Raw genomic sequence first — 14137 nt, forward strand, 5'->3', positions numbered from 1 at the left:
TTGTCATGAAGGTCGACACCTAATGTCACTTTTGCATATTTGATTCACTTTTTGCTTACATAAATAGCAAAAATCAATGCAAAATATTGGTTGTGGAGTCTAGAGCATTGGATGCAATTGTAGTGTCACCCATCCTTACATGACGGAGATCATGCTCATAGCAGTGAGTTTCTCATCCACTACTATGAGGTCTACATCATGTGTATTTTCTTATGGCTTGGAAGAACTTGTTACATAAATGAGTTCTCTTCCGCACAAGTTCAGTCCTCCTCCCTTTATATAGTAGGAAGAGAGGGATACATACAAATAGACCATACCAAACCCTAAGACTAGCCTAATACTGACGGAGCCAACTACTCCCAGCATATGATCACAAAGGGTAGGCAGGTTCGCCCTACCCTGGTGGACCGGTATGCCTTGTCCCGTTACTGCACGCCACATGCTCACCTGTGAGGCTGTCCTATCACTGCCCGTCGCACGCTCGCCTTAGGTTGTCCCGTCACTGCCCATCCCGTAACATTTAATGCTATGGGATGGGGCATTGCACCTCTGCACCAGCCACGACTTTGCTCACCAAGAGAAGATGCACGGGGAAGAAAAATACTTGAGTTGATGGTATTAAATGAGATTATACGGGTTAGGTGAGTACGTACCTGGCTAGTCGCGGGGCCTCCTTCTGCGATAAAGGGATTGGCCGTGCGAGCCCCGCCTGATCGCCCGGTGGGGCCATAGTCTTTGATAATATCAACTGTCACCTCGCATTTGCCAGTGTGGACCCCCCTGACACGACACCCCTTTACTCTTTACATTGATAGTAGCCCCGAAGATCCTTCGTGAATGTGGAGACTGAGTGATTTGCCATGTGGTCATGGTCGAGCCTGGTCGCACCATTTGGGATCCAAGGGAACATAAGTTCACCTAGGGAGTGGTCGTCGACGTAGTCCACTTTCATGGTTGGCTCAAGAAACCGCGTCCTGATGGGAGGTTAAATGTTCAGAGAGAGAGAGAGAGAGAGAGAGAGAGAGAGAGAGAGAGAGAGAGAGAGAGAGAGAGAGGAGGATGTGGGAGAGAGAAACATTGATTACTGCTGGACCTGAGAGAATCTCGATTCCCCATGCTTGGCCTTTTGAATTTCAAATGGACCAGTCCCACGGCGATTGAGATACTGCAGCAGTCCTATAAATGGAGAATCGACGGCCTCCTTGTTCGGTGCTAGGCCGATTTCCCTCTGAGCGCAAGGCCGGGGGCTCACTGACGGTGCCTAAGACATGAGGGCCTCCACTGCCCCTGTTGCATGGTCTGCCATGCAGACTTCACGTTGAGTCTCGGAGCCCTCGAACTCTAATTCGGTGTCCCATGCCTAGAGCACACTGGGCTCATCTGGGTCGTACCCCATGACGAACACCTCATGGCGACCAGGATCCTTGGAACGGGACTCAGTGGTTACCATTGATCCGGTCATGGGCAGCCCAATCAAGTTATCAACACTTACCGAAATGCAAAAACGCGCCCCTTATCTGGCACGCCAATTGTCGAGGGTTAATCTCTAACAATGCTTCCAGGGTATATCGGACGATGGGCACGTGATCAACATTTCTGGTGGATATGTGTGTGTGTGTCCCAAAGGAAACTCAAGAACACAAATAATTATTTAGGTTCAAGCCTCCCATAGCATAACATCCCCATGTCTTGTGTATTTTCTTATGGCTTGGAAGAACTTGTTACATAAATGAGTTCCCTTCCCCACAAGCCTGGTCCTTATCCCTTTATATAGTAGGAAGAGAGGGATACATACAAGCAGACCATGCCAAACCCTGAGACCAACCTAATACTGACGGATTCAACTACTCCTAGCCTATGATGATGAAGGATAGGCAGGTTTACCCTACCCTGGTCGATTGTGTGTTGCACGCTTGCCTATGAGGTTGTCCCTTCACTGCCCTTCGCACGCTCACCTGCAAGGCCATCCTATAACATTTAATGCTACAGGACGGGCACTGTACCTCTACGCCGGCCATGACTTTACTCACTGAGAGGAGATTCCTATGGAAGGAAAATACTTGAGTGGATGACATTAGATGAGATTAGATGGGTTAAGTGAGTACCTGCCTCGCTATCCGCAAGGTCTGGTTGCGGGGTTTCCTTCTACAATCAAGGGATTGACCATGTGAGCCCCGTCTGGTCGCGCGATGGGGCCACGATCTTGATAATATCAACTATCAGCTAGCATTTGTCAGTGTGGACCCCCTGATAGGGCACCTCCTTACTCTTTACATCAACAATGTATAACCAAAATTTATAGAGCAAAGTCTATGTTTTGGTAGTGATTATCAAATCACCTATTCCCTCAATAATGAAATCCAAAACATTAGCAGTGACTTAGTCGCCTGTTCTTTATAGAAGACTACATATATATTCAATACTTATTTTAAATTTAAGTTTTGCATGATTACAACATTTCCATGCTATTTAATTTACTATCATGGTAAATTAATTGAATACATGGTCATTTCATGTACTACAAGGCTCATATTTCCAACAAAGAGTTTAATAAACTCGTGTTAGATAGTCACAACTATCTAACTTGGGATATGGATGCAAAACTCTATTTCACGTCATGATGACTCATTGCAATAATAACTGCACCTCAACTTGAAGCCCCAATGGTATTTGGAGAACTCAAATATGATACCTTATATATTTTTTAAGCCATCACTCCCATCCAGATATAAAGAATGTGTATTTGATGGAAGAGAATCCACATGCTCTTTGGACATCACTCAAAGAGCATTATGATCAGCAACAAGGTTTTTCTAGTGCCATAAGCAATATACGAATGGCAACTCATTCATTTTCCGGATTATATGTCCATGGCAGCTTATAACACTATTGTTCATAAAATTTGCTCCCAATTGCATTTTATGATCAACAAGTCTTAGATGCGGATATGATCAGAAAGACTTTATCCACTTTTCTTTTGGCTAATAGAGTGTTGCAACAACAATAATGCAGCTAAAAGAAATTCAAAGGAAAGTGGAAACACAATATTAAGCAAATAATTTCATGGATCTAACAAGGGTAATGACATTTTTCAAGAAAAAATGTTCACAATGACAACTCGCAAATTTGTCATAATTGTGATTGTCCGAATCACCGTACGAAGAAATGACATGGCTCTAAGCATTTGGTTTATTTATACCTCATATTTGTTGGAAAAGGAAACACATTAACGAGGATAAGTTTGAATCTCACTTCAAACCTGAAATAATATGGAATCAAGTTGTTCTCAATATGTTTATCAAGAGCATTACAATGACATGATCTAGTAGAAATTGGATAACTTCCTCAATAAAGATAACATACTTATGGATTACAATTCCCAAGATATATTTGGGGACCTCAATAAGTCTTCTAAATCCCCAAAAATTGTTATCTGCCTATCTATGGACTACTTTATGTTGTAATTTGATTGCTGTCATTATTTGTATCTCTAAAAGAATCTGTTGATTTTTACTCTATATAGATTTTTACCGGAAACAATCAGGTGAAGGAGGAAATATATTTAGTGGATAGTTGTACCACTAATACAAAATCAAGGGAGACAAAATATTTCCATCCTCTACAAAAGAGGCACGGGAATATTAAGATAATCATTGGGCGTGATACATTGATTGTCGGTTCCAGCAAAACCACAATCATTCTCTCAATGGGTACTCAAATTAGTAATTGAGGATACACTCATGTATCCTGATTCTACACATATCTTGTTAAATTACAAAGATATCCTTCAAAATGGTTTCCACTGAAAACACATAATGACAACAATGATGAATATCTCTTCATCACCATAATGGATATAACAATCAAGTGCTTGAGAAAATTACTCCATCTGAATTGTATTATATATACATCAATCACGTATCACATGGTGCGTTCAAGATAATTTTTTTTTTCAAAATCTTAATCAAATTCAAGACTTGATATGATCTCCTTGGTCATCCTAGTTTAAGGATGAAAAGAAAATTATAAGCAATTCCATTGGTTACAATAACAATATTGCAATATTACCAAAATCATCAGATTTTGTGTGCACCGCTCATACACAGGTAATTAATTTTAAGGTCCTCTTATCTTAAAATTAAAAAAGAGCCACTCAATTTCTGTAAATGCATTCAAGGAAATATATATGATCATAGTCAACCATTATATGGACCATTGAGGTATTTTGTGTTGCTCATAAATGTACAAATTTATTGCTCAAATATCAAATTAAGAGCAAAATATCAAAACATACGATAAAATTAATTGGAATGGATAATGCTGTTGAATTCAAATCATGGGCCTTCAATGATTATTGTATGGTCTTAGATATTAATTTGGAGTATTAAGTACCTTAAATGTACACTCAATAATTGTCTAGCTTAATCTCTCCTCAAGTGAGTCAAAATTAATTGCACGACTATGACTTCAGAATTGCAATTTACCAACCTCATTTTGGGTAATGCGGTCTTACACGCCGCAAACTTATTTCAATAAAGACTAACTGCAAATGGTACGGCTTCCACATTGCAGTTAAGTATGTGGAAATCAAATATGTATTTCTTATCTGCAATAATTTGGTTACATTGTACCGATATCACCACCGCAGTGTACATCGATAAGCCCTTAAAGGAAATTAGGGGTCTATATAAGGTATATTTTTTGTCAATTATAAATACCTCGATCCCCTAATAGGGAACTTTCATAGCTTGGTACGTTGATGAGGATAATTTATTGGCATTGGGAGGAGATCAAAAGTACTGAAAAGAATGCTAGTAGATAAATTCAAATGTTATATGCATTTAGTCCTTATATCCACATACTAAAGAATCTGAACAAGAAGTTCAAGAATTCATAAATTTATGACGCAATGCAAATATCTACCAAATGTATTTACTGATAATAAATGTGTCATAAAATCATATTTCCGCACTCAATGCGCGCAGAAAGAGTGTAGGTACCTAATAAACTACTCAACTCCCAAATGCTTATAAAAGGGGGAGGGGGGGGGGGAGAAGTATGGTCAAGGGGATAATGCTTTTTATAAGCATCCGCGAAAACAAAGAAAGCTAACTTTCAATATAGTAAATGCAAATCAACCTGAATTTGATTGACATCTTATGGATACTTAGTATCTAAGGCCTACAGATGCTCAACATGCAAGACCCAACACAAATGTGTGCACTATTTAAGGTGCGGGACATCGGAACACTCTAACTCCATTGTTGTGGGAAATCACGAGGAGTTAGAAAAGGTAAATAAAATATCCACAAATATATATTGATTGCGGAGAATCATACAATAGAAAAACTACAATTATCAACAAATGTTTCTCCTAAAAAATTACAAAAGATCTTCAATTGGATTCAGGCCAAAGTCCATGGCCATGCCATGGTGTCTCAAGCACCCAGACTGGACCAAATAGAAGAAAGTAATTGCGGCAAAATTACGCTCACTCAATAAAAGAGAGTTATTTATCATAGTGTGATACAGATAATGATAAAGAGATATTTGGACCTAAATTTTTGTATATCAATACCTTTAGAGCACTATGCAATTTGCAATAGATCTGATATTACATTTGCAGATAACTTGTTAGTTAAATATAGCGTAACTCCAACAATAGGAGTAAAAATATCCTAAGATATTCAAAGGTAAAAAAAAAATCTTGGTTTACTCTATCAGAATACCCAAGACATGACTATAGTTGGATATACAAAGATTGGTTATTTATCTGATCCCATAATGTCATATCACAGACAAACTTTATATTCTTATATGATGGAAAAGCTTTCTAATAGAAGTCATCAAAATCAAACTCTCGTGGATACTTTCACTAATTATTCAGAAATAATTATATGAAGCATCACATGAATTTGTATGACGTCATAGAATAATTAATCACATACAAGAATCGTGTGATATTTGTTCATCAGAATCATCTACCATTATCTATAAAGATAACGTTGCTTGTATTGTTGAAATACGTACATGTTATATAAAGAGCAATATCATAAAATCTATTGCCTCAAAATTATTTTTTCATCATAAATTACATAAATGAGGAGAAATATTTTGCAAACAATATCTTGTGATAATTTCGTATATTTATTTACAAAGTCTTTACCTAAGTCTACATTCCAAAGATATGTGCATGAAATTGGTACGAGAAGACATATATATATATATATATATATATATATATATATATATATATATATATATATATATATATATATATATATATATATATATATATATATATATATATAACCTGTTACGATTCTTAGATCATAAATATTACACTCTTTTCTTTTATGAGTTTTTTCTATATAATTTCTCATATAAGATTTTTAATAGGACAATATTAATACAAGCATGTATATATGTCATCATTTTTTTTTCTATGGGTTTTAAAGGAGTTTTTTTTGACATATTACACAGACATATCTTTCATATTTTTCTCATATGATTTATAGAGGAGCATTCAACTCATCTCACACAGATGATGATCTTTTGATCCAGAGGAAGTGTTATGAAATATAATCAAAAGATAACTGCCATGGGCAGTTATTGTAACGGTGCCTCATCACGGGGAGACACCCCTTTCATATGTATATATGTACGGTGACGAATGAATGAAACTATCCGATTGAATCTCGAGTATAAGATGGACATTTATGTGATTGAATCTACTGTTCATTTGAGTTTCAATAGCTTCGAACTACATCTCTTGTGTTCTTGTTCTTTTTTCTGGATTGATTTATGCGAGTCTAATTTTAGCTGTTAATTTGCTGTGGATCAACAACACTGACATTGTTAACGAATCTGTACCGGTAGATGGACATCACCGTATTACATGTCAGCACGGTACCGACTAAAGCGTAAATCGAACTGTTAAAACCATTCCCCATTCCTTAACTGATAAAATCACCAACTATTCCTCCCTCAGCACAAAAAGCGCCGTCAACCATGAAATTCACAAGGCTTACGAGTTCCTCCAGCGCATTTGTGATCCTAGCACATTTTCATGTCAATATTCTAGACACTACAGAACTCTAAAAGTCAATACTTTCATTCAGATTCCCCCTCAGCAAATTGATGTCATCAAGATGCCCTGTTAACAGTGTACATCAATGTGCAGACCTACGAGTAGGTGACCTACCCATTGAAGCCTGTTTGGAAGGGATTTCTCCAATAATTATAAGATTTAGTTCAAAATTGAACTGAGACCAAGGGATTTGGATCCCAATAGCCTCTTTCCAAGTAAAGGGTGAACAAGCCCTTGCTAAAAAGACAATGGAATTCAAGTGAGAACCAACAAAATTGTCATAAATGATACCAACAAGATAACCAGGATCAGTTTGAAAAGCGTAAAAGCAGTGTCACAAAGAAACGGGGTATACCCGACAACATCCCGTCATATAAAACATTTGCTTACTACAAACCTACTGATCTATTCTAGCAAACATTGCAGAAATGAAGGTATTGCCCGTAGTTTTCATGATCCCACCTCCACGAACAGCTCTAATCCTGCATTGTGAAGGAAACAATCAGCACATAAATAGAACTGTCACACAAGAGACGTATAAAAACAACAAATCAAGCAGGCAACCTTTAGGAGCGAGACCTAGATCTAGATGGACTCATTCCGCCCACTGGTGGACCATGTCCGTTATTGGATGGTGATACCGGATGGTCACGTCCATCCAGGCTTGGAGATAGACCATTTGACCTGTAGCGCCTATTGTCACGAGGATGAGGAGAGTATGCCTCCCTGGGTGAACAATTGTCATGGCAATCCCTGCCCCTGCAAATAGTCAGAGTTCAAATTGCTGAGTATGAATATCACAAGGATGCAAGGAGTGATTCAATCAAAATATTGATAGCTAGCAATAACAATAACAGCAACAGCCTTTGTCCCAAGCAAGTTAAGGTAGGCTAGAGATGAAACCCTCAGGATCCAACTAAAAAGATGATGATAAAACAATAATGATAATAAAGGTACTAGTAATAGTAAAAATATTGATAGCTGGCAAGCATAAGAAAAAACAGAACAGAATTATCAGCAAACTAAATTTTAGAGAATTGCACACTGGTCAACAGCAGCTATAGCAGCACAGCACCCACTTTTACCACCAAACTAACTGAATTGAAATGCGAGATATCCATTTTACCTGTCCCATCTCAATAAAAGCTACCCAATCTGATCCAAACAATGCACTAAGATGTTGCCACAGCTGGCTCAACAGAATCAGCTCACTTCAAAACATTCTTTCCCACAGATTTCTTAGCCAAGATTATCTTTAAACTCTTGAGTGACAGTACCGCTTTATCTTTAACAGTAATGCCTTTCACATTCTCCAACTCTGGAGGTCATGATACTTTCACTTTGGCCTATTCTCCAAACATCATGGTTCTCTTTTGGTCTTTTAGACTCTAGATTCTTTGTTGACTGGATAATATACAAAACCAAAGCAACAAAATTTATAGCAAAATTAATAGCCTTACTTCAAGAGGAAAATAGACAACAGCAACTTCAAAAAAAATTATCACATAATTAACAAAACCATATTACTAATGACATAGTATGCACATCAGCTAAAAATAAATTTACCAATCCACATCACTAACACAATCATACATAATCAGTCCTCTTGAAAGTTACTTTCCTGATGACTAAGACAAAGGAGCTAATTAAAAAATAATAACTCAACAAAGAAGAAAATTTGTCCATCAAATCAAGATGAAAATCTCTAGGTCATAACACTTTATGAGGAAGCTAGAATGCTAATTTATTTATTGATGAAAAAAGGAACTTGCTGATCCTTATTTAAGTTGAAAGCATAACGAATGGGATGAAAATCCACTTGATCCTGATGATATTATTAAATCGTAGAATGGGGGTAAAAAAAAGAGACTTTGGTCATAATATATTATCTTTATTTCATTTTGCATAACCTAAGATTCAAGAAATAATAACCATGACGACGATGAATGGGATTAATGGTGTGTAACTATATGCCTTCTCTTATTCTCCTCAAAATTAAAATCTGTAGACAAGGTGAGGTCGAATAAATATATGTCATTTCTTGCCCATCTTGTCTCAGTAGAAGCTTTGCAAATGTTGGAAATTTTTAAAAACCATACAAAGTTAGATGTATGAAAACGAATTACTTGGAGAAGTGTAGCTAATGTATCATATAATCCCACGGCTTTAGCCATCACAATCATAGATTCATAACAGAGAAAAGAAAGATTAAATAACAACTGCCTCAGTATATGCCAATAGCACAAGTAAATGAAATTGGTCAGGGCGTGTTCAAAAAGAAGCAATATGATATAATGACAAATAGGACTGCAGGACAAGCAACATATTTATCTATTAAAGAATCGAGATCAAACCTTGAGTCACGCCTAACTGGAGAAGGTGAGGGTGAATAAGCTGCCGGGAAAGAAGTAATACTTAATAATGAAACAAAAGAACGTTAGACATGAATTCACGAACAGCTTCACACTTACAGTGGTAACGAGACCGCGGGGATCTTGATAGTGACCGCCTTGTGTAGCTCCCATCCATGTACCTACCACTATATCAACAGAAGCACAAATAAATTTGTTCCCTTGCCTCCAATTTCAAAATTTACTACCATATCGCTAATGCCCAACCCAACCTAGAGTACATAGCATGGTTAAAAGGAAGAATATATGCACCTTGTTCTTGTTCTTGTGCGCATTTCTTGTGGGGTTTTCCTATTCTCCTCAGCATAAACTATTGAAATCTCTCGACCGCCAATGACTTGATTATTCATTTCTTGCTTGGCCACTGCAGCATCCTCAGGGTAGCGGAATTTCACAAACCCAAAACCACGTAATTCCCTGTAAACATTGACCAATTACACCAATGGTTAAGGATCTCATCATGATTTAGTCAAAACCAACACTTCATGGTTCCAACAACTGGCTTTTCATTCCAATCACTACTCTAAAAAGAACAGTTAAAGACATAAAATAAATTGTTTATCAAAAACAAGCACTCTACCATGACATCATCCAGGACCTTTTCGGCCAAAAACAATGACTTTCACTGAGAATTTGCATGCTTACATTACATTATTATTTACATCCTTATGGATCAAACCAATATTATGTCCTTGAACAGTAAACTAATATCAGTGGTCTGGGATAAATTGTTAGGTTTTTTCATCCTGTTCAAAAAGCTGTTCATCATCTTACCTTGTGTGGAAATTCCTTGGAAGGTAGACGTCTTTTACAGGGCCAAATTTCTCAAATGCAGCACGAAGATCTTCTGGCCTGCCAGAAGAACATCAAATGACAGAACATAATCAATTTACATTGTAAAGTCACCCAGATACACAAAAAAGAGAGATTGCGTCACATTGATGCAGTATATAGCATATAAGAGTGTTACTTCGCAGTGACTACTAACACATTACATTGACACAGTAGCAAAAAGATGAAATTTATGCACTTGGAAACATTTACAAGGTAAAAAGGGATTCCTGTTCATTAAGCTGTAATAGATGGGTTATCAAAGGTTGCAACCCCTAATCTGCAGATATGTAAACACCCAAAGTTCATATTTGTGCTTGCAAAGTACCTAAAAGACTCAAAGTTATATCTATGAGCATGTGAAGTGGCACACAATAGAGCCATTTTTCTGGACTACCATAATTCTAGCAATCATGAGTCCTAACTCCTTATATATATACCTCTGCTTTAATAAAAGAGAGCTCCAAAATGATTCGCAACATTTGCCTCAATAGTCAATATATCGATTGAAATCCAAACTGGCCATAGAGTTGTTGAACACAATTCTCTAAACAGGATTAGGCCAATGCTGTATGTTATGAAACACAAACTGTTTCGTTAAGGATCATGAACAATCATCATAATGTTCAACCGATATTTGGAAGGGCTTCCAACGGGATTTGTCTCTCCTAGCACAACATTCTTGATGGAACAAGTCGACAGGATTTGTTATTCATGCGTTTGTTGTGCACCCAAGACCACTCCTGTGTTTTCCAGCAAGCATTTGTCCAAATGTAAAAAATCACCAGACAATTCATCATCACATTTGGACAATTGGACCACAGTTACACTTGAGTACCAAATTCAAAAGAAACGCCTGTTTTTACATAGCAACCATCAAGTAACACATTAAAGACTGATAGGCACAGTTTTTTTAGGGCCATAGGCATAGAATTATTAATCATATGGTAGGAAAATAGACGATTGATCATAAAACCGAGTCAATAAGGTGTACTTGCATCCAGCAACTACCAAACAATTTACATATTGGCAGGCATACTTCGCTGAAGTTGGGTAGGATTAGCGGCCTAACGCATCGACGTAACAAGATAGCATAGGGAGCGACGAGAGCGCACCTTGCTGTGAGGGAGATGTTGCGGATCAGGAGACCGGACGGCGCCGACGGCCGGCCGTAACCTCGTCGGGCTCTGAATCCTCCGCCGCCACCCCCGCGGTAGCGATCGCGAGGGTCGTCGTAGCGCTTGCGCCGAGGCGGGCTCCGGCTGTACCGCCGGCGCTGAGGGCTGTAGCTAGGGCTGCGGCTGCGGTACCCGGCCATCGTTCGCCACGGATGCTGCGCCGCGCCTTGCTAGGGTTTCTCCGGGGTTTGACTCGGATCGGATGTTTACCGGCCGCCTTTCTCGCAAGGCTTTTAAAGATGAGAAACCCGCAGGCCCCATGGGCCGCGGCCCATCCAACCGCCTCCCAAGTCCAAGCCTCGCGAGTCTCGCCCGAAGCTGTGGCACTGGCACCTTGACACTGTCCTCGCGCAGCCGCCGGCGGCGGCCGGGCACCTTCGTCCAGTCACCATGCCCCCGCCTTGGCGCCTTCTCGCTAGACGCCTCTGCTCCGCCTCCGACCCCACCCACGCCCCGACGCCAGCCACGGTCTCCGCCGCCGCCGATCTCGCGGCGGCCGCCGTCCGCCGCACGCCTCGGTTCGAGTCCTGCCTCCTCTCTCTGCTCCCGCGCGCCGTCCTCTTCCACCCGGACTGCCTCCGCCTCACGCTCTCCCGCCTCCTCCCATCCCCCGCCCCATCCCTCCGCTTCCTCCTCTTCGTCTCCTCCCACCTCCCTGCCCCCGCTGCCGACGCCTCCCCGGCCCCGGAGGGCGCCTCCCCTCCGCTGGCCGGAGTCGACTCCTTCCTCCTCCGCCTCCCCCCGCCGCTCGCCGCCGACGCCGCGGACCTCCTCGCTTCCCACCTCCGCATCTACCCGTCCCTCCCCGCCCTCAACGCCGCGTCCCACCGCGCCCTCCGTGCCTCCCGCCCGGACCTCGTCTTCCGCCACTTCTCAGCCTTCTCCGCCTCCCCCGCTTTCCCGGGCGACGCTGGCACCGTCGCCTGCCTCGCCCGGGCCTGCGCTGCCGATGGGCGCCCGCTCGACGGCCTCCACCTCCTCCGGGACGCTGCGCGCCGCGGCTCCCCTCCGTCAGCTGACGCCGTCGCCGACCTCGTCGGGGCCTTCGCGGCTGACGGTAACTTTGGCAAGGTCTCAGAGACGCTCCACCTTATGATCGCCTCCGGATGTCCCGCAAACACGGTTGTCTACCAGCGCATCATACACCAACTCTTTGCCCAAGGGATGGGTGGCGAGGCTCTCCGTGTCTTCAGCGAGATCAAGCTGCGGGGTTATGACATAGACAGAGTCACATATACCACAGTGATAGACGGCTTATGCAAAATGCGGCGCATTGGCGACGCGCGGAAGATGTGGGATGAGATGGTGGACAGAGGATTTGAGCCTAATGAGTATGCCTATTGCTCGCTCATCGATTACTATTGCAAAGCTGGTGATTTTGAGAAGGCACACGGGGTATATGACGAAATGCTTGAGAAGGGGATGAAGGAGAGTACTGTTAGCTGTAACATTTTCATTGCAGGGTTTTGTGTTCATGGGATGATGGACGAAGCAGTTGCAGTGTTTGATGGGATGGTGACAAAGGGGATTGAGCATGATGTGCTAACTTACAATACATTGATCCAGGGCCTATGCAAGGTTCAAAAGTTTTCCCTGGCGATAGGGATGTACGAGCAGTTACTATCATCTGATTTGGAGCCAACTGTGTCAACCTTCACACCACTCGTTGACGCCATGTGTGAGGAAGGACAGGTGGATGATGCAGTGGAGCTGATCAAGCTGATGCGAGCTAAGGGCTTGGAGCCATTGGTGCGGAGCAACGATAGCGTCATAAATGGGTTCTGTAGGATCAGTAGATCCGATGAGGGCATGTCATGGTTAGCAGGTATGTTGAAGAGAAATATAAAACCTCGACAACAGACGTTTAACACTTTGGTGGAATCGCTGAGCACCTCTGGGCGGCTGGATGATGCATTGCTGGTCCTCAATATAATGTTCAAAGTTGGATTTGAGCTAGACAGGTTTGCTTGTACGATACTTGTCAATAAGCTATGCACAGGCAGTGTATCTTACTCTCACAAATTGGATGATATTTTGGTGAGCAACTAATGGCAAAACTAGTAGCAATCAGTTATCTTGCAAATGTTCCATTGGCTTTCCCAAGACTGATGCCTCTAGCAAGACACTGTTGTTGTTGGTCCTGTCAGACAGTACTCAAATTCCTTCTGCCGAAGATTCTGGTGATCAAAGTTTTGATGTCATTGTTGGTTCGTAATTCAACTCTTGACTCTATCATCTTTGCAATTGTTATGGAGCTTGTCAAGTGTTGTAGCTCCAGTAGTGTTAGTCCAAAAATTTAATGAGTGTTTCTTTTACTTCAACATATGTAGTCATACTTCAGCGTTCATTTCATGCAATGGAGGCCTACCATCACTGGTTCCTAGTGGTTTCCAGTTTAATAGGATGCCTTCTTCGGTTCCTCTAACATAAAAAAAATATCATGAAATAGATCTCTCTTCATGGTGTGGCCATAGAAATAGCATAAATTGGCAAAATGCTCATAACATTATTGAACTTAGAATGCTTTCTCTAGTTAGTTGAGTCCTTGCGTTTTTTGGTTAAATTGGGACTTGATTTGTGCTAATTTGATGAGCCTCCATTGCATACAACTGGTTATCTAGAATGTG

General features: G+C 40.9%; 2 protein-coding genes across 3 annotated transcripts; one reads left to right on the forward strand and one right to left on the reverse strand.

The window, feature by feature from the left end:
- Positions 1–7344: 7344 nt before the first annotated feature.
- Positions 7345–11729, reverse strand: LOC133916062 (serine/arginine-rich SC35-like splicing factor SCL28). 2 transcript variants are annotated; one of them, XM_062359551.1, is made up of 7 exons: positions 11448–11729; positions 10276–10353; positions 9754–9918; positions 9562–9629; positions 9445–9484; positions 7655–7849; positions 7345–7572 (listed from the first exon to the last, which is right to left on the reverse strand). In XM_062359551.1, exons 1-6 carry the CDS (start codon positions 11648–11650, stop codon positions 7657–7659), a joined length of 747 nt encoding a protein of 248 aa, XP_062215535.1. In that variant the 5' UTR covers positions 11651–11729; the 3' UTR covers positions 7345–7572; positions 7655–7656. The 2 variants fall into 2 exon arrangements, 1 of the variants encoding a protein (XP_062215535.1); XR_009909450.1 differs by lacking the exon at positions 7345–7572 and adding an exon at positions 8217–8494 and having other exon boundaries at positions 7713–7849.
- A 35-nt stretch (positions 11730–11764) lies between these two features.
- On the forward strand, positions 11765–13831 carry LOC133916060 (pentatricopeptide repeat-containing protein At1g62720-like). Its single transcript, XM_062359550.1, has one exon. It carries the CDS (start codon positions 11901–11903, stop codon positions 13557–13559), a length of 1659 nt encoding a protein of 552 aa, XP_062215534.1. The 5' UTR covers positions 11765–11900; the 3' UTR covers positions 13560–13831.
- Positions 13832–14137: the final 306 nt, after the last annotated feature.

This window comes from Phragmites australis, chromosome 4, assembly GCF_958298935.1.
Source record: "Phragmites australis chromosome 4, lpPhrAust1.1, whole genome shotgun sequence".
NCBI lineage: Eukaryota > Viridiplantae > Streptophyta > Magnoliopsida > Poales > Poaceae > Phragmites > Phragmites australis.